Source organism: Cololabis saira, chromosome 1, assembly GCF_033807715.1.
Source record: "Cololabis saira isolate AMF1-May2022 chromosome 1, fColSai1.1, whole genome shotgun sequence".
NCBI lineage: Eukaryota > Metazoa > Chordata > Actinopteri > Beloniformes > Belonidae > Cololabis > Cololabis saira.
The window spans coordinates 15,503,772-15,525,365 of record NC_084587.1 but is presented as its reverse complement, the minus strand read 5'-3'; the positions used below and the strand labels follow the sequence as shown (position 1 = coordinate 15,525,365).

Sequence of the window (21,594 nt, the reverse complement as noted above, 5' to 3'; positions counted from 1 at the left end):
GGGCATGAAGGGAGGTCAAGATTACCACTTTACCCTACTAATAAGTTGTATCTGAATTAATTGTTTGATTTAAAATGAAGTGACTTATTTAAAAAAAAATAAATAAAAAATTAAAAGGTGTTCATTTTAATTCCTAACTACATCAAGTACGTTGTAAAAACTCAAGTTTAAACCTTTGGGTTCAGGGAACAAAAAATAAAAAATAAAAATAAAACAGTTTGTTTTGTTTTGCTTTAAATTTCAAACTCTTAATTTGAAGTCACGACTTCCGGCGTTGACGTCGTTTACTTCCGGAAACACCTGGGTCACAGCAGCGCGACTCGTCCGGTGTTTTCTTTCATGTATTCCCACCACTTGGAGTGCTGTTGGGTCCCGTAACCTTGTGTTATTCTGCGTGGTGTATCAACCAACCACATCATAGTAGCATGTCTCAAGTTTCGAGCCAGTTTATAGCACCTACCCTGGCCGTGATTGTACTCCATTAAGCTGCTAATGAGAGTGTTTGGCTCTTGTTGCTCCACGTGATGCCTCGCAGGAAGAAGAGCGGCCAGAGCCCAGCGAGGCAGCCCGGCGGGCCACCGGGCCAGACCCCGGGCCAGACCCCGGGTCACCCACTCCCCCCCCAGGGACACGATCACGGGGCCATGGGCAGCAGCAGCTTCCCTCCGGACACCCCGGCTCTCAGCAGCGCCGTCAAGGAGAACATCGTCCAGCACATGCAGGAGATGTTTTCACACCTGGACCCGGAGGTTATATACATCGTCCTCTCCGAGTGTGACTTCAAAGGTACCGTAACGCACTGGAGTTGATGTTATTCAACCTGCGTTGTCACTCTGTGGAATGTCGTTTGACGTAATGTGGTTGTAACTTGGCCAGACAGGTCGCCCAGTATCTTGTTGGTCGTGTATTTGTGTACTAGAGCGCCAATGACTGCAGGCACTGTTCATTTCTGCAGTCAACCTTCATGTTCTGGCTCTCTGGAAAAGCGCCTAGAGGCAACTTCTGTTGTATTAGACGCTATATCAATAAAATTGAATTGGAAAATAATTGAAAACTCCCTCAGCCAGTTTCACCAGTCGACAATTATGGAAATTAAAGGTTTCCATCTGCTAAGTTTGACAGATACTATTTTTGTCAGGCCCCTGCCATAGTTTTATACAGGACTGTCTCAGAAAATTAGAATATTGTGATAAAGTTCTTTATTTTCTGTAATGCAATTTAAAAAAAAAAAAACAAGAATGTCATACATTCTGGATTCATTACAAATCAAATGAAATATTGCAAGCCTTTCATTATTTTAATATTGCTGATTATGGCTTACAGTTTAAGATTAAGATTCCCAGAATTTTCAAATTTTTTGAGATAGGATATTTGAGTTTTCTTAAGCTGTAAGCCATGATCAGCAATATTAAAATAACAAAAGGCTTGCAATATGTCAGTTGATTTGTAATGAATCCAGAATGTATGACATTTTTGTTTTTGTAATTGCATTACAGAAAATCACAATATTCTAATTTTCTGAGACAGTCCTGTATGTTTGTCAGGCCCCTGCCATGGTTTTATACAGTGCATCTCCAAGAAGTGTCACCAAGTGTATCAGTTTGTTTTTGATATAAAAGAAAAAGAACTGGCAAACATGGTTTAACATATCTTTATTGATAGTCATTTTGAAACTGACCTGTAAGTGTTCTGTTAGGGCTGGGCGATATGGACCAAAAGTCATATCTCGATATTTTCTAGCTAAATGGCGATACTCGATATATATCTCGATATTTTTTCTGTGCCCTAATTGGGGTTTCCCCCAAAGCATTATACCATAGCATCTCTGTTAGCTTCATTTTTTTCTAAGGCAAACCCTTAAAAAAACAGTCAGTTTTAATACAAAGCCTCGTGCCAAATGTCACACAGGTACCTTTGTTAACAGAGGTCTGCACAATATCAAAAGGTATAAAACAAATGAAATAAAAATAAACTGCCTGCATATATAGAATAAAAATGCTTCTTGAATAAAATAAAACAAATATCCCTTTCCTGCATAACAATTAAATTAAAATACACTGTGCAATTAATACAATGTAGACAGTAACAGGCAGACTTTTCCACTGAGGTTGACAGTTGTGCAAATAACAAAACATTTGTGCAAATCTCAAATAAAACATTCAAGTCAATTTGTCACAAAATAAGCTGTATCAAAATCATAAAAAAAAAAAAATGTAAAAAAAAAATTTTTTTTTTTTTTTTTTTTTAAATCGATATAAACGATATTGTCTCGTACCACATCGTGTTTGAAAATATATCGATATATATTAAAATCTCGATATATCGCCCAGCCCTATGTTCTGTGTAATCTTTAACTGTAAATAAAGCTAAAATGACAACCTAGTATTGATGTTTAGAATTAAAGTACATGAACATTTATCAATTCCCTTCTGTGTGTTTTTTCTTTTCATGTATCATAGTTGAGAACGCAATGGACTCCCTCCTGGAGCTGTCCGTGGCAGCCGAAGTTGCAGTTCCAGTTACGACTCCGGTTTCCGGCTTTGAGCGGACTGCTGCAGCCTTGCTCAGCCAACGACGCCTTTCTGAGACAAGATCTGACAAACACTCCCCCAGGGCATCGGCGCAGCCCCCTTCTCCTCCTTCCCCTAACCAGCTAACAGATGACCTGGACCTGCTTATTGATCAAGAGTTGGAGACACTCAATGCAGAGCAGGATTTTAAGGAGGGGCGCCACAGCAGCGCGTTGTTAACTGCTGGCGGTCCACTTGTGTCTTTCCCCCCACCACTTGTCCCCCAGCAAGCACTCCCAGAGCTGCTTCAGAGCAGCCTAGTGGCTGCTAGCAGAGAGCTCTGCGCCGAGCAGCCGTCCCTAGCAGGAGGATCTGTGGAGCATTTTTCTGGCACTTCCTCTTCACTCAACCGGCTCAAAACATGGGAAGATGAGGTACCAAAGAAACAGAGCGATGTCCTGGATTTCTCTCACCTCATGAAAGAGACTTCCCCAGAGAAGCCAAAACCTCCTTTGGACCTGGCGGCCTCAGGACGCCCGTCAGCTTTCCAGGTGTATAAAAAACAGGACTCAGCAGGCTCTGTTTCTGAGAAGACGGAGCAGTTCAATACAACAATCAATGGAGCACGGTCTAAAGTGAGCTCACTGAACTGCAATCCTCATGGCTATATGTCGTGGAACTTGGAGGCACCAGTGTTTGCACCTAATTTCCATGGAAACCAAGGGCCATCCTTCATTACTCCAGTGGCTCAAACACCCTCTGCATGGCTCAACCCGACCAGGCATCCCTTTCCTTGGCTAAATCAGGGCTCTATAAGTCGAGCACCTCTCAAACCTTCTACAGCTGTTCCCAAGTCTTGGACCCAACCAGCTGCCCCACCGGGTCCAGCCCACAGCAACCGGCTACGTCTGCAAGGGAAGGTGCTCGTGCTGCTCCGCGGCGCTCCTGGATCCGGCAAGTCAACATTGGCGAGGTGAAAATGTTTTCATAGTCTGAGAATATAGTTTTTCCTTTTATGATCTATCTGAAATTATTCTTACACTTCCCGAAGGGCTTATTCAAACTTTTTTCCTGACTTTCTGGAATTTAGCTATTTATAACATATTAATAATACTTTATTCACCATCATTTACAAATTTGGAGTTATCACTCCCTCAGATTTTTTTTTTTTTTTCCCATGTGACTTATGTTTACAATTGCCCTCTGTGTAAAACATGAACTTGCTTGTGTATAAAACTATCAAGTAAGAAACATAATTTTTATTTGTTATTGACTGAGGTATGTTATAAAGTCTAACAAGTAAACAGGTAAAATAAATAGATGCTGTGCAGGGTGGCTCAAAAAGTCTTGATAAAGTGAAAAATATACATTTTATTTTTATTTTAAACATCAAGGAACCCCCTTTCCAGGCTGGCTTAACATCATCCCACCTAATTCAATTCAATTCAGTTCAAATTAAAAAAAAAAATTATTTATCCGTGAAGGGAAATTAATTGTTGCACTTGTCATCTAAGCTTCTCAAAGAGTCCTTATAAAGGGTTGTTGTTATGGGGAGGAAGGATCTCTTACAGTCTCTGTTGCAGTAGATGACTAGTAGAATACAACACATTTTTATTCCAACTATGATCTTATACTTTAGAAATGAATAAACAAAATTCATGTGAGATGATAAATACGATACAACCTTGCAATTTAAATGATTTTTTCTAAATTTAATTAATTACGTTTCCTCCCATTTTCTTAAATCATAAATTTATCATGGAAAAGAAAGGAATCCCTGTAACCATGTAATGGAGGGTCAGTAAGCATATTAAGTCCAATACACTTATAATTTTAAACTCGGCGGCCTGTGTTTCAAATCAAAATTTTAGAAAACAAGTTTTGAGTGATCACACGTTAGAAAAAATAAATAAATAAAATGTATCCTCTCAATCATTGGTTAGAAATTAGTATTAACATAACTTAGTCATGCGTTTAGGAAGCACCATAACTACGGTCTCTGCTATAAACTCGTGGACTTCTGCTACAGTTTCCACAAACTTCAATGCCATCGTTTTGTGTGTTTCTGCAGAGCCTTGTTGGAGCACAACCCGGGCGGAGTTATACTAACTACTGACGATTACTTCCTTCGTAACGGAGAGTACCATTTTAACCCCAGAGCTCTGGGGGAGGCGCATGAATGGAACCATAAACGAGGTTAACAACACGCACACACACCACTGGGGGAAAAGAAATGTCTGTAACCCTTTCAAGAATGTATTTATTTAAATTTCTGCATTTGAGCGCCATTGTGTCTGAAACAGCTTCACCGAGACAACAGATACATTGTTGCTCCTCTTCTGTGTCACTCATGCCAAGTTTATCCCACAGCCAGAGAGGCTTTTGAGAGGGGCGCCAACCCCATCATCATCGACAACACCAACATGCAGGGCTGGGAGATGAAACCCTATGTGGCTCAGGTCAGTCGGTTTGGCAGGAACATGTGGGAGATGGCAATGAAAGAGTTCATGTGGTCGACCACTGCAGCTCTAAGAGGAGCTTTAATGAAAACCTTCTTTGTATATCGGTTAAACCGTTTAAATCACACTTGCCTTAAAGCTGCACGTTAAAATGCACAGACCAGTCTCAATATACAGGATGACAAGTGACCTGTTCCTCATTCATTTCAGGCACCGAAGCATGGATATAAGGTGCTGTTCAAAGAGCCGGATACCTGGTGGAGACACAAGCCCAAAGAGCTGGTGAGGTGAGAAACTAGAGCAGGGATTCCCACAGAGTCCGGGGGGGGGGGGGGGTTGGGGGGTGGAAGGGCTTAACTGTCAGCCGCTGTGGTGTTCCTCCTTTAATTCGGCCGCTCCCTGAATAGACTGCAGTCAAGAAGTAAGTCAGCCACATTTACTGGGTCCAATTAGCTTCAGCTAAGTCTCCTCTTCCTCTCTGGGCTTGAAGGAGAGGAGGAAAAAGTCTAGCAGAGAACAATAATAAAGGTTCTTCAAAATGCTGCTCATTATTTCCTTGCATGTTCTGACATTCTTACAGTGTGTGCATGAAGAGGGACACACACACACACACACACACACACACACACACACACACACACACACACACACACACACACACACACACACAGAGTGAGCATTTCACCCCCCTCTCTCCCTCCCACTTTCCTGTCTCAACAATTTTGTTCATGAGTTGTAAAGCTTGACAATATTAACTTAAATCAATTGAACATTTTACCTCAATTAAGATTGATGAGCAGTTTTCTTAGTTTGGTCTTATTTCTTTGCCGTCTTAGATTACATGCGGTGGTTTTTGCTGTGAATATGGTTAACTATTAAAACTGGATTTCTTTTTCTAACAGAAGAATACATATTTTGGGGATTTTTATTTAGTTTTTTGCTTAAATAAGTGAAAAGAAATGTAGACCGATTAACCATTTATGATAATTGATTGAATATGCTAAACAACTGAAAGTAAAGCACACGTTGCTTGAAAAAAAAAAAAAAAAAGCCTCATGAACAAGTTTACATTATAGTTTTAATGTAAAAAGAAAGTTTGGGAGTTTAAAAAAAAGAGAATAATTCTCGCAAGAATTCTCATAACATCAGTAACAGATTGGTAATCCCGTACATATTACTGTGTTTCTGCACCTATTGTAGGATCATTTCACTTTCAGGTGACCGTTTCTGTTTATGGTTTCTGCCTCTGCATGTCCCATAAAACAACGTTGTTTACGAAATCAATACCTCACTGGATTTATGGATTTATGATCCTTAGAGAGTTCAGTCGCAGTCTGCCGCACCTGTAACTTTCAGTTTTCCAACCATATTCTCTTTATTTATTCCTAATCTATACGGCAACAACCTAATTTCCCTTTAAAGATTACGACAACCACACCACTTCGCAGACCAAAAGTAGACACAGTATGTACTTTTTTTCAATAGTTGAGACAATTTCTGGAGGTTTTGAAGAAATGTATCCATCATGATTTAGTCAAATTGTATAAATATATCTTTTTCAGCTTCATCTGTACATCTCTGTTACTAGCAGCCTGTTTTAGCTGGGATGCTGGGATGGATAAAGACTGAACATCCAATTACATTTACTTCCTTTATTTAAGATTATCAAAAGAATCGATGAGGGCATGTTTATATATTTCAGTTTTGTGTGTGTCTTCATGTGCAGACGTACTACACATAACGTACACGTGGAATCGATCCGCCGCATGCTGGATGGATATGAGCGCTTTGTCACCATCCCGGGTATTATGGGTTCGCACATGCCCGAGTATAAACAACAGCTTCTTCAGGAGAACAAAGCTTCACAGTGAGTTTCATTCAGTTTTGTCTTGGTCACCCCTGTGGTTCATTTCTGTTTAAAACAACGAGGGGAGAAAGGGGTTATAAATAATGAAAATTGTCATGATAAACATTTTGACCGTGGGCTTACCAAACCAAAGTTTTAGACCCTGGCTAATTTTGCTCTTTAAAGAGAAGCAAATATGACTTGATTGTTTGTGTACGCTTACACAGTCTGTCGTGTGAGGTTTAACTAGCACCAAGATGAAAGAATCACATCATCATTTTCTCAGTTTGTCATTTTCTCAAGATTCTCAATTTGTGATGACTTGCACAACACATATTTCGAACACATAAGGAAAAAAATATAAAATTTTAAAACAAATTCAAAACATACAGAAACAAAGCAACAATAGCAAAAACGTAATACAAACAGGGAAAAAAAAAACAGTGTCCGAAAAGGAGCAGGTAGAAGTAAAACTTATTTAACCCTGCCCCTTTGTTACCTCTATTATAAATTAAACATAAATATTAATAATAAATAGCTGCTATTTTCCTATTAATAACATTAGGGCCCGAAGGAAAGAACTCAAACAGTAGACTTTCAGATGTGTTTAATATTGCCAAACCCCTCATTTTGCTAAAATGTATTCGTTGAAGCAATAGCATTTATACATTTACAGAGATTTACAGATTTATTGCAGTGCACTTCATGTTGACATTCTTATTCCTGTTAATTGGCGATGGGCAAAATTTTAAGTTTTTTAAAAAAATTTAATCTTTACTGAAACTGCCTGTGGCCTTTCTGTGTGAAGTTTAGATATTTTCCTTGTGCTTTTGAGGGTCTTCTCTGGCTTCCACCCACGGTCAAACAACATGCACGTTAGGCTAATTAATGATTGTAAATTGCCTCGGTGGTGGAAACCTGCCTTTCAGGCGTCTGCTGGAGCTCTAAGCTCTAAGCAGTTCCCCATGATCTCAGAGGGGTTGAAGTGACCGTAGAAAATTAATAGATGGACTGAGACCCGATGGTACTCTTAAATCATCTTTGTTCCAATTTTCTGCTATTTCAATATGTAACTAGTTCTGTCTGTTCAAGAAAAAAATGGTATTATCAATTTTTCAAACCAATGAAATGGGTTTCATTTGGGATATTTTTACATTTCTTTTTTTCTTCAGGTAACTATTGGATAATGAGGTTAAATTATACTCCTCTGCTTTTTCTTTAGGTTAGTGTCTTCTGACACAACGTGCCCGGACCTCATAGGCCAGCCGGGATTGGCTGAGGGGGGTAACAAGTCCCACCCTCCACTGTTTTCCTCCCTCCCCGACGTGTCATCGATCAGTCATCCCAGAGAGGATAGAATACAGAAAGACGGTACTCCCAAGTCTGCCGAGTCACTCAATCTCCTCCTTGATGAAGGACCTACAACCAACTCTGATATTTCTGATGACGATGATGACGATGATGATGATATGGATTTGGGTGAACTGGATTCTGAGCTGGACAGCCAGTTAGAGTTGAACCCCCCAACCGGAGACCACACGATCCCCGACTGTATCGTGGAATCAGTGATGAATGAAGATTACTGCGCAGATGAAATACATGATGCTTTCTCTGAATCCATCGGACAAAGAGTGAGGAGAGAGAGGCCGAGCAGGAGGTCTGGTTTAAACAGGGAAGAGTCAACCGATCTGTTGAAAGATACCAACCAGCCCGACAAAGAAAGCTCAAAGGACGAGGATGCAGAAGGGGGTGAAGAGGAGAGAGAGTTTCAGATGTTGAATTTTGTCGGAGATTGGCCTTCTTCTTCCGAGGGGTCTCTCCAGCAGCGACAGGCGAGGACGAGAGGAAGCAACGGAAAACCTCATGTCAAGGAAACCCAGGAAGGAGGCAGCGACGATGTGAGTTCAGCTCCTGACGTAACCGAGTTTCGGAAGCTTCTTGATCTTATCCAGACTGGTGATGCTCCGGTTCAGACGAGCTCCTCCCACTCTCGCTCAGTTTCCCCGAGCTCCGGAAAGGAATTTGGGAGAGAGGATGAGGCCGGTGGCGCGTTTATGGAAGCCAATACCAGCAGGTCTAGCAGCGAAGAGAGACAGCCGAGCGTGAACAGTGTCGGCAACAGCAGACGGGAGTTACCTGACTGTGTGTTAGACGGGAAGGCAGTTGACTCTTGTGTCAGCTCTGATTTCAGAGGTGACGACTGGGAGGGAATTAAAATAGAAAATGAGGCAAGTAACATCCCAGAAAGGGATCCCACTACGTCAGACACTCATAGAAAAACGGAGGATTTGAAATTAGCTGTTTCCCGGGGCGATAATGAAGCGGGAAGTCTCCGTATCGAAGACGAGACGAACGTGCAAGTCGACGTGGACTCAAATGGCTGCAAAAACAATGACCCTGGAGCTGAAGCTGGCGGCGGCAGCGGCGTTGGTGAAATATGTCCGGTGTTTGAGGACTCTGTGGAATCAGAAAGTAGTGGAAGCAGTTACGAAAAAAAGCAGCAGCAGCAGCAGGGCCGAAGGTCCGGCAAGCAGTGCAAGCTCGCCCTCACCTTCACCCAAAACTGCCCCGATGCATCCCCGAATGACCCGGACTGTCCGAGTACCACGGCTGCAAACACTGACAGTGCTGAAAACGTCCTCATCTTTGATCCTCAGTCGTGCACCAGTCTCGACCTTTATGGCGAGTGCAGTTCTGAGGAACACCTACCACTTCTCGATGAGTTGGGCTATTTCACTCAGACGGAACCTCAGGACTTTGCTCTGCTTTGGCGTCTCAATCGCCCCGGTAACTCCGATGACACCGTCCTCAGCGCCAGCGGCCGCTCCAGCGACATCAGGGTCATGTACGGCGACTCCTCTCGCTTCGTGCCAGCAGAGCTCTCCGCGGCGTCTGCAGCAGCGAACGTGCCGTACCGCGTGGTGCACGAGAGGGGGACGCAGGTGGAGGAGAAAGAACTCGGAGTGACTCAAGACCGACTCGAGAGCTTGCATATTCTAAGCCGTCATTTTAGGCTCGTTTGCTTTGATACGTTAGAGGACCTGTATGACAATTGTCATCAGGACTTAGAATGGACCACCAACCTGCTCCTGGACTCTGGAGAGAGGTTCTTTAAGGATGAAAATGCTGAGCGGGATTTTGCAGATGATGACGGGTACATTATGTCACGTCTGGTCGGAGATCCATGCGATGCTGAAGAAACTGGTAAATTCCCTGATTTGTTAGATGAACATCAACACGAAGGAGCGGAACCAGAAGCAGAGCCGACTGGGACTGAGGACACGGCCCGGCAGGTCAACAAGTCAGCTGACGGGGCCAGCAGCACAGACGCGTCAAGTGTCGGAAGTTCCTCCGTTGGTTTTACAAATGAAGCTCAGTCAGATGCAATTTCAGACGTGGAAAAGTCTCCTCAAACAGAAGTGTGTCTGGCTAAAGCAGTAAAAGAATTGCAGCGAAACGATAACGCCGACTACAACGGCATATCAGAGCCGGGCCTACAAGCTGGAGCTTGGGGCGGGAGCTTGGATAATGTAGACACAGTTAAAGAAACGGGGTCTGAGATTGAGGATGACATGGCCAGCATGGACGAGATCAATCGACTGTTGCAGGCTGAACTAGAGGAGATTGAGAGAGAGGGAAAACAGAGGAAAGAGAAGAAATTGAGCGGACATTTGGACATCCAGACCGTGGAGCTGAAACTCCCCACTGAGCTGGCACTGCAGTTAAGTGAGCTGTTCGGTCCTGTTGGAGTAGACCCAGGTAACTAGCACACAGGGTTCACACACGTAAACATTTGTTAAAGCTCAAAACACCATGGCTTGAAACTACAGCATGCAACTTCTTCTACTTTTTTTTCCCCCACAACTCTGCTTAAGCCTGCCGGCTTTGAAAAAAAGCCGAAAATATATGAGTCATTATGATTTTGTAATTGTTTGGAGCAGTAGAGGGAAAAAAAATACACAATTCATGAGAAATCGCAACGATCCTGCTTGTGTATACAGGTGTTATCATGACCTAGCCTGGCCCCCCCATCTCCATTCTTTTCCTCCTCCACATAAAGAATTATTCTGGTTTCTCCGCGTTCGGCTCTGATTTTCCAGGATGCAGTACCAGTGGACGAGGAAGAATCTGCCTCTGATCACCACTGGATAAGCATGCAAACCAGTCAGAGACACGGAGCATGTGACGTAGGCGGAGCAACAACCCCGATAGTATCAAGAAAAATACATCACTGCCAGTGAATAACAGTTGTTGCTTTTCATTAAAGACTTGGTTATCCAAGGCACGGCTGGGCTATGTGGACAAAAAAAAACCCTATGCTGGTATTTTTAGGCTGAATACTACGGAAGAGTATTAGGGCCATGCAGGAGAAAAAATATTTGAGAGGGGAAGATTTTTTTTTTAGTGTGCACTTCGAGAAAAAAGTCGAAATGTCGAGATTAATGTTGAAATACAATTTGGAGAAAAAAGTCGAAATGTTGAGAAAAAAGTCGAAATGTCGAGATTAATGTTGAAGCACAATTTCGAGAAAAAAGTCGAAATGTTGAGAAAAAAATTCTAAATTTTGTGAATAAAGTTGAAATGTTGACAAAAAAGGCGAAATTTTGACTTTATTCTTGAAATTGAATTTCAACATTATTCTCGACATTTCGACTTTTTTTCTCGACATTTCGACTTTTTTCTCGAAGTGCACAATAAAAAAAAGTCTTCCCCTCTAAAATATTTTTTTTCTGCCTGGCCCTAATACTCTTCCGTAGAATACTGATATCTGATGTACAGTATTCTGTACAAACTGGGTTAAAAGGTACATTTTTAACTTGGAGCTACACACATGATGTAAAAAAACACTGGGCACAATACTTATTAACATACAGCTGTAAATGTAGCCTTGAAAAATTTGAAAAAAATGAACCAGGGCTATATTAAAGACATGCTACACATCATTTTGCACTGTTAGGTCAGGATTTCTGAGTACTTCTGGTACTGTCGTCACCTGTGGAAATGACTGTGAATGGAAGTGGTACCTGACCTTAAACCAGAAAAACATTTTCATCCAGTGAATGGGTTTGGGGGGCCAGGCTAGTTGTGTCCACCATGTGCAAACTCATCAGACCGCTTTCTCCGCAAATCACTTCAAAAGTTTCTATTTCTGTTAATTTGCATTGTAATGTCATTATTATAAATCTGATAGAATTCAGATTGTATGCAGGTTAAACCATCCATTGATCCCTCACATCCCTATGATGGGGGTGCAGGTAGATCAGTGTGAGACATCCTCTTTGAATTTAAGTGTTACATTTCACATATTACACACTAATAATTATGGAAGCACTTGTGGGAATAATAAAATTACAGCTCTGTACACTTATTGAGTTCCTGTTATATGTGATTTACTTGACTTGGTGCTTGAGTTACCGTTATTGACTTGCCAAAGAATTGAACTGGACTCGATTTACTCAGGTACGTGCTCCGACGACGACTTCTCCGTGCAGATGGACCTGAGTCTGGCTAAACTGCTCCACCAGAAGTGGAAGGAAACGATCCAGGTGAGGTCAAATCCGGCAGTGAAGCCACCGTCACCTTCATCCACTGCTGTAAAAGGAATTTTGTTAGTTCATCTGGCTATGAATTATATTTTTCAGGAAAAGCAAAGACAAGCCAGTCTTTGTTTTCACTTGCTTCAGGAAAGTGAGTAGTGACACGTGCATAAACATAAAGCATCATGGGAGAATCGCTGCAGCATACATGTGTCCAGCATATGTCTCATACAATACACACAAATACATAGTCATATACAGGACTGTCTCAGAAAATTAGAATATTGTGATAAAGTTCTTTATTTTCTGTAATGCAATTTAAAAAAAAAAAAAAAAAAAAAAAAGTCATACATTCTGGATTCATTACAAATCAACTGAAATATTGCAAGCCTTTTATTATTTTAATATTGCTGATTATGGCTTACAGTTTAAGATTAAGATTCCCAGAATATTCAAATTTTTTGAGATAGGATATTTGAGTTTTCTTAAGCTGTAAGCCATGATCAGCAATATTAAAATAATAAAAGGCTTGCAATATTTCAGTTGATTTGTAATTAATCCAGAATGTATGACATTTTTCTTTTTGTAATTGCATTACAGAAAATCACAATATTAAAATTTTCTGAGACAGTCCTGTATGTCGGTGTTGTAGAGTAACTTTAAGTACACACAGAGATATGAAATGAAGTATCTGAAAACAGATTTATTAACCATTTAATTTTTAGATTCACAAGTGGCCAAAAATGGGTCACAGTTGATGAGTTTCCTGGCTGGCAAAGATGCTTGCACGTCACTGGCTGACCAGCCAGAAGCTTGCAGTCGGATGCCGTACATGGACCACTGGAACATTCCCCGCCCACACGTCTCACTCCGAGATATTATAAAAGAGGAGCAGGCTCTGCAGGAGACGGTGCAGAAGGTAACCCGGCATTTCCTGCCACATAAACCGTGTCGGAAGTTTTCCGTTTATTTTTTTCCTCAACGTCTGTCCAACCATCTCCCCCATCAGAGCAGACAAAGTCGCGCAGACCTCGATAAGCGGGACGGCGCCACAATGTTGAAGGAGAAGCAACTGTACTCCCTGTTTCCCGCCATTGACCAACTCTTTCTCCTGGACATCTTCAGAGACCACAAGTGAGACAATAGCAGACACTATGTCCACCTGGACTATGACCATCATACCATAATAATGAAAATAAAACCTTCTGGAGGGATGTGTGCAGCTGCTGTTAAAGGTATTGTGACATCATTTTTAACATGCTTTTAACACTATTAAAAGTCTTGGCCAACATCCCTCAAATGTGTCTAAAAGAGTGTAACAAGAAAAACTTCACTCTAGTAATCTTTTCCTGGCTTTTTATTACAGTGTTTTTTTGCGCCGTGAAAAACGCTTCCTTCTCCCCCTTTCCTGTCAATCATTGCGCCGCTCCTCCTCCAAACCTCCTGCAGCCCAGCCATACGCTCACAGCGGCGTCGGAGAGTTAAGCCGGGAGCGACAGGCGAAGCATGCACGGAAAAGCAGGAGGGCGAACCACAGCAAACAATCACAAAAATAAAGGCATGCGAAGCAGCACTGTCCCCTTATCTTAAGTCCAGTCAGTGGCCGCGGGTCTTCTTAGCAGTTTTCCTCCGGTGATTAGAACAGAAGAGGCTCTAAACAGCTCCGTGTTAAGCCTGATTTATGGTTCCGCGTTAAATCGACGCAGAGCCTACGCCGTGGGTTCAGCGTACGGTGCGTGTCGCCGCGTAACCCTACGCCGTAGGCTCTGCGTCGGTGTAACGCGGAACCATAAATCAGCCTTTATGGTGCACTGGAGAGGAGCTTGGCAGGGAGCTGGGTGGAGGGGGCGGTGATTTAGCGGGCCGTTACGTAACGGCCCGCCACCAAACCACATGCGCCGTTTTTGCATAGTTATGCGGAAAATCCCAGAAAGCACACAATACACTGAATGTTAAAAGTTCGTTGTTTTTTGGGTGTAATTGATGTCAAGACACCCAACAAAACACAAAAAATCAAGAAAAATGTGTTTTTCATGTCACAATCCCTTTAAATCAGCAGCATTACAACGTGATCAGCAGGATTTTATGTACCGGTAACATGCAGAGCGCCACCTAATAGCCATAAGAGAAAACTTGCAGGAAATGAAATATTTAGGGGGTATAAACTTAAAACTGTTTTGTTTTTTAACTTTATTCAAAAACACCCACAGTTTGTTGCTAATAAGCAACATGAAGACCCTCCCTTTGTGATTTTATAGTGTGTAAATGAATATATTCAGCAAACACAAGGGGCGACAGGGCCTCAGTCTGCTCCATCTCAGTACCTAGATCACTTGAGAGTTAAAGAATACAAATCACTTGACGCTGCAGACATTAGAAATTAGAGAGAGTTAAAGAATACAAATCACTTGACGCTGCAGACATTAGAAAAGAAAATGCTGCACTCCTTGGAGAAGAAGGTGATAGTAATATTGCTTCAGGCTGAGATTCAAAGAGGCTTCTTCACTAGTGTTTGATGTGTTAAAGCCGAATAAATAACACTGAGCAGGTATTTTTTCAGCTTTTTAAAACAGTTTCTATGCCAAATGATCTTAATTAAGAGTTTGGTTAATGTTAATCATCCATGTTTTGCAGCACTAAGCAGGTGTGGTGTTCTGTAACAAGTGTGCCCTCATCTGTTTTTCAGTAGCGAGGGTGTATGTGCACTGCTCTGAACTTGATATTTATTTCTGTGCAGTTACAACCTGACGCAGACAGAACTGTTCCTCCGCTCTCTGCTGAATGAGGAACCCGTGAAGACGGTTGTCGCTCCAGAAGCCCCTCGCACGGACCACCACAGAGCCGCCAGCAAAGACAGAGAAAAGGTACTGACCGTACGGGCAGAGAGGGAAGCCGACAGTGGAGCGCTTGTGTGGCGGCGTCACATGTTTATCTCCTGTTGGACTTTATGCCTTTATTTGTCCTTTTAAGTTGTTGATAACGTGATCGGCTTCTGTTTATAATTTTGCTAATCATTTGAGTTGAGTTGAGTTATACTTTAATGTCCACTAGGGAAATTTGTTTTAGGCATCAAATACATGCATAGCGTATAAAAACACATACAATCAACACATACAAACAGCAACAGATATCAGACTCAATACCACAATAAAATTAGTGAGAAACCAAGCAGCAGTGAACGACATTGCACATACCCTAGGCAAAAATTGCATCTATCCCGGAACCTCATTTCATTACATTTCAATATTGGTACAGTATGAAAAAAATCAAGAACAAAGAATAAAAACAAGATTTTTCCTCATTTCCTCATTTCCTCATTAGCAGCATGGTAGTAAAGATATAAAAACAAGGACTGACTACTACTGGATCAGTCAGTCAGATTTTTTTTTGCTCTAAACGTCTGAGCTTTAGTATTATGTATGTCAGTCCAGCTTATCGACCGTGTAACTGCAGAAAACGATGTTCACCAAAGATGTAGAAAAAAACCCATCGTAAAACGTAGTTTGTTTTAGCTTCAGTGCTTAACTTCAACAGAATACCAAAGTGTTTATCGATGCTGGTGTGTTTGATTAACACACAACAAAATTAAACAAATTAAATTGAATGGATTAAAGCAGGCAGAAGAGTTTAACTGCAGCAACGGAACACAATACTTCAGTTTTATAACAACTGTGCAGCTGAAGAGACAGCACCGCAGTGAACATGACCATACATGACTTATTGTGTGGAGGTATGGGGTAACACCTATAAAACAAATAACCTTATTTTTACAGAAAAGAGCATTAAGGATAATTATAAACCAAAAAATAATCTCTTTATTAAATATAATACTTTAAAATTCCATGACATAGTAGAGCAGAAAACTGTTTTATTTGCCTTTAAAGCCCAGCAGAAACTGCTACCAAACTACTTTCAGGACCTGTTCCAAATAAAAGAAACCCGCTATGACCTGAGGGGGAAACTCATGTTTGAGATGACGACAGCAAGAACTAATATTAAAAAGAGATGTACATCAATTAAGGCTAGAGAAATGTGGAATAGTTGTGATAACGACCTAAAAATGTGTAGTTCTATCTTCAAGTTTAAGGAAATGTTTAAAGAAAATACTGTAAATAAATATAAAACACTATAATTATAAAGTATATTATCAAAAACATTCTAGAATGTGAAACGTCAATTTTATATTTTGTCTTACTTATTTTTGTCTTCTTTATGTATTGTTTGTTTCCACGGAGTAATGCTAATGTCTCATATTTAAGCTGATCATAAGATAAAAAGGGTAGGCACTATAAGCTACGGCTTCAGCCTACACCTTTTTGGCAAAAGACATTTTTTTTTTTTTTTACCTTCTTCATCTTGTTTTGTAAAAAAGTGTGTACAAGCCGAAATAAAGATTCATCATTATCAACGTACAGTTACTCGACTTACACATGTTTTTAATGTTGTTTTGACCGGTCAGAGGCAAAAGGCCGTGGAGTCAGCTGTACCCGACTATCAGGACACGGAGTATCCAGAGTACGAAGACTTCCGGGCCGAGGCCAGCCTGCAGAGGAAGCGACGGCTTGAGAGTTTTTCCAAGGCTGCAGAAGCCTTCAAGCAGGGACACAGAGAAGTGGCCTCGTTTTATGCGCAGCAGGTAAATGGGAATTAGATTACGCTGCAGCCCGGCCCAGGCTCAGTTCCTTCGTTGTACAGGACTGTCTCAGAAAATTAGAATATTGTGATAACGTTCTTTATTTTCTGTAATGCAATTTAAAAAAAAAAAAAAAGAAATTCATTACAAATCAACTGAAATATTGTAAGCCTTTTATTATTTTAATATTGCTGATTATGGCTTACAGTTTAAGATTAAGATTACCAGAATATTCTAATTTTTTGAGATAGGATATTTGAGTTTTCTTAAGCTGTAAACCATGATCAGCAATATTAAAATAATAAAAGGCTTGCAATATTTCAGTTGATTTGTAATGAATCCAGAATGTATGACATTTTTGTTTTTGTAATTGCATTACAGAAAACCAAAATATTCTAATTTTCTGAGACAGTCCTGTATGTTAAGTTAACCCACATATCTGTGAATACCTGCAATGTCTTATAAAAGCAAGCATAGGCCCCGTGATAGCTTCTGTCTTGTGTTATACTGATATTTACTTTTAACGCAACCCATATAAGTCTTTTAAAACTTGGCACACTGACGTGCAATTGGCATGTTGCTATAAATAAGATTTTTTTCCTATAGATCCTCACATTTTAACACTAACAAATTGCAAAACCGACTATTCCCTGCAGAATAAAAGACACACGTAGAAAAAAAAAAAAATGTCTTTAGCTCTGTTATCCAGCGTTCCTGTTTTGTCTTTTTGTATTTGAAGTACGCTGTGGGTGAACGCTGATGATTTCCTCTTCCTTTAGGGTCACCTGCACGGCCAGCGAATGCATGAGGCCAATCGTCGTGCAGCAGTTCAGATTTTTGACAGGGTCAACGCGTCGCTGCTGCCAAAAAACATCCTGGACCTCCACGGGCTTCACGTGGACGAGGCCCTGCATCACCTGGCTCATGTCTTGCAGGATAAATCCGCAGGTATAGTAAAGACTTTATATGGCCCCTTTCTGACGTGCATCTTTTAATATTTAAATAGAAAGGCTGCTGCTGCACAAAGTAAATCGAGCACCAATATTAGATGTCAACCTTTTGTAAACTCCTGTATTGATCCCTGCCGTTTCTTGTCTCATCAGAATAAGTCTTTACTGCTCTTAACTGTATTTTCTTTGTGTTTTGTTCCCTCGTGTGCGCAGACTATGAGCGGGGTCTGTGTCAACCTCAACTCTCTGTCATCACAGGAAGAGGGAACCACAGTCAAGGGGGAGTGGCCCGCATCCGTCCCGCTGTTATAGACTACCTCACCAACAAACACTACAGGTACACATACACACACACACACACACACACACACACACACACACACACACACACACACACACACACACACGAGTATATGCAGACAAAATACCAGGCATGTTTGTCTCCATGTTCATCTTTCCTCCTCCTTGTGTATCTGCCAGGTTCACTGAGCCAAAGCCAGGTCTCGTGATGGTCTCTCTGAAGTGAAAAGATCTTCTTTCATGCTGCTATGGAGGGCGAGCCTCTTATCGCTCGCTCCTCACGCCTTCAGTAAAAGTATAACGATGTATATAGTGTGTGTGACATATCACACGGTCGTGTTTGTTTTTATGTTCTTCTCATCTCCAGTTCAGTCTATTTTTCACCCCATGGGAATGGAATGCATTAGTGCGAAATATTAAAAAAAAAAGTTGATTCTGTATGAACAATATAACTCTAGAATGTATGTATATTTTAACTTTAAACTTTTTACTGTTCTGTTTTAGACTGAACAGATCCTGTTTAGCAGGTTCCATGTTCAGAATGTTGCTATTTAATCTTTAAACGCTACTGCTACTGTTACTGAATCATGTTTGGGTTATGACGTACATATTTTATCGAAGATTTTTTGGATCATTATTCCTTGGTGCCTGCCTGGAGCTTCTCCAGTTTTTAATCTTTTTCGAGGCAGAATAAGATTATTGAGATACCTGGATTCAAGTACAGCAATGTGAGACGTGGTCACAGAGCCTCGTGCTTTTCTTTTGAATTTAGTGTTCGGTGGCCAAGTCAGTCTGAAACTTGGTGATCAAAGGCAGAACAAAATGGGTCGTTTGAGAACCTCCACTCACATGCAGCAGCTGGACAAGTTTGTCTTAGCACCTGACTTGTGTAACATTAATGATTCTTTTAAAATACATTTAATTACCACATTAGTCCTTACACAGGTAAAAAGTTGAAAAAACTCAGGTGGTGTTCTGTGTTAATTGTTCTTCTCTTTTAGCTACGAGGAACGTCATGCCAAATTTAGCAGCGGCCATTTTCCAAAGATTAGTTTTATATGTCTGAAATTGCCTCTGATTTTTCTGCCTAAGTGATATTTTTCATAAAGTTTAGATTTTCTTATTGTAAATAATTTTGGAAGCACATGAGATATGAAGAGAATATTGTATTTTTTAAAATGTTTTACAGATGTTGATGATGTGTGAAATAAAACTCTATTTGTCTACTTTAGTTTTATGGTTGTGTTTGAGTTAAATTTTCCAACATTTTCTAAGCCATTTTACCTCTGTGTTAACAAAGGAAACCACTTTAAGTGACAGTCAGGTAACTTATATAAGTGCTATTTAAAGAATCTATGACTGAAAGATAAGGGAGTCAAATAGAGTAAAAGATATATGAATATATAAAATGTTAAAAGAACATTTTTGACATATTCTCAAAGCAAAGTTGGGAATTCCCCTTTGCCTTTCCTCCATCTGGCTTCAAACTGAATTTTATTTCAAATGGCTTTGACAGACTTTTGTCCTTTGTTGCTTGGTTCTCTTTGATTATTTGGAGATTTGAGACGGTAAAGTGCAGTAAAAAATGAACTAAAGTAGAGGTAAAGTAAAAGGATGTGCAAAATAATTTATTTTGCACATCCTTTTTTGCACATCTACTTTAAAAAAAAAAAAAAAGATTTTAAACTGTCCTATGCCCAAGTATCCCCATCCTTTTGCACATAGTATTTGCATTTTTATTAATTCTTTCTACGCTACAGTTAGCTTTTTTATGCTTTATGGTAAAGATTTTATTTCATTTTAGTTATTCATTTGAGTTGTGTGGGGAAGTCGCAAAATAAGAATGTAATTGCACGGGCTGCTGGGTACATGACAATAAACTTCCTGAATCTTGAATATGTTGCCCTCATGTGGTCAGAATGACTATTTCTACACATTTTTATTTCAAGTTGAGTATATGAAATCAAAAGCTATTGATCTGGTAAAGTGAAAAATCAGCTGAAAACAGCAAAAGTTTGGATTTATAACCGTATTCACTGTTACCTTGCAGTTAAAATGATGCAGAAAAGAAAAACGTTTACCGTATATAAAATGCTTTCTGACATGGGCTTTGATTTAGAGACAAAGGGATCCTCGCTATTTACTAGGGGTGTGGTGGAGGATAAAATCATCCATTTAAGTAAATATATATATATATATATATATATATATATATATATATGACATTTCAAGATTAGGATCAATACCTTGATACCAACTTTATTCAGATTGCCTCTTTTGAGCATAAGTCGAAGATGTAACATGAATAAGTAATGTTGATCTTACCGATTACATTGTGCATCATTTCCATATGATTTGAAGAGTCGTGGTGCTAATGCTACTTTCTTAGGATTTGAATGTATGTCTTAGGTTTGATCAATGTTCATCATAGTAATTTCATGTAAAACAATTACCTAGAGCCCTGAAATTCAGCAATGGTCAAGTTTGTAATAAGAGTTTTGGACAGGTACAGTACAGTACAGTACAGAGTTTCCAGTTCACCTGCTCATGTTGTGTTTTATTTAGGTAACCTTTATGTTAGATTACAACGTGATACGATGAATATCTCATTGGATTGTGAGGTTAATGACCACGCCAGTGTAGGTACTAATTGTCATGGTCAAAGTAAAACGCTGCGTGTAAATAATTCAGTTCAGTCTATAACCGCTCATAGGATTAGGCAGATCTGTGTCAGGAGCGGGGCCACGATGTTGGGGCCTTATCTCAGGAGGTGGGGAAACAGAACTAGGGTGGCACTTATCGTCTCTAACTGTCTGTTTTAAGGGGTTTAGACGGTGAGATATTCTTCTAGTTCTAATTGGGAAAGTAGAAATAATATTTTGGCAACTTTTCATTTTTTGTTCCAATCACTTCTCTCCCTCTAACAAAAGTATGGCAAAATAAAAAGGAAAGAATCAAATATGAGAGGCTCCTTTGCCCCAAAAAAGTAAAGGAGGGTTAATAGAATCGATTTATGGAGCTTCTACTGGGTTGCCTAAATTTGAACAGTAATTATTGATGATAAAAGATAAGAATCTAGTTTGGCGTTTTGGAGTTTTTTGCCTTTTATGAGAGGAAACAGGCAGCAGGGCTATGTATGTTGTAATGCAAGAGACAAAAATGACACATTCATTTTTCCAAATGAGAGTGATCATGTAGTAAAAACAAACAAAAAATGCATTACTTAGTTAAAAAAGTGTGCAAAAAAAACAAACAAATGATTCAATGTTGGTTTAACTTACTTAAGATTTGGATCTGTTTATTTATTAATTTTTTATTTAAAATTATAAAATTATCTTAAGACACATAAAAAACTGAGT

At 40.2% G+C, this 21,594-nt stretch overlaps 1 protein-coding gene across 1 annotated transcript; it reads left to right on the top strand.

Moving 5' to 3' along the window:
- The first annotated feature begins 293 nt into the window (after positions 1 to 293).
- Positions 294 to 19,466, top strand: n4bp2 (NEDD4 binding protein 2). Its single transcript, XM_061709376.1, has 16 exons — positions 294 to 786; positions 2,460 to 3,483; positions 4,582 to 4,706; positions 4,881 to 4,969; positions 5,180 to 5,256; positions 6,696 to 6,836; positions 8,038 to 10,574; positions 12,276 to 12,361; positions 12,458 to 12,503; positions 13,078 to 13,271; positions 13,362 to 13,486; positions 15,090 to 15,216; positions 16,812 to 16,988; positions 17,765 to 17,933; positions 18,149 to 18,272; positions 18,416 to 19,466. The coding sequence occupies exons 1-16, from the start codon at positions 525 to 527 to the stop codon at positions 18,459 to 18,461; spliced, it is 5,349 nt and encodes a 1,782-aa protein (XP_061565360.1). The 5' UTR covers positions 294 to 524; the 3' UTR covers positions 18,462 to 19,466.
- Positions 19,467 to 21,594: the final 2,128 nt, after the last annotated feature.

Excerpts from the sequence above, each read along its gene's own strand:
- n4bp2 (XM_061709376.1), top strand. The coding sequence starts at position 525 with ATGCCTCGCAGGAAGAAGAGCGGCCAGAGCCCAGCGAGGCAGCCCGGC. Across the intron at positions 4,707-4,880 it reads TGAATGGAACCATAAACGAG|CCAGAGAGGCTTTTGAGAGG; the intron begins GTTAACAACACG and ends TTTATCCCACAG. Across the intron at positions 4,970-5,179 it reads TGAAACCCTATGTGGCTCAG|GCACCGAAGCATGGATATAA; the intron begins GTCAGTCGGTTT and ends CATTCATTTCAG.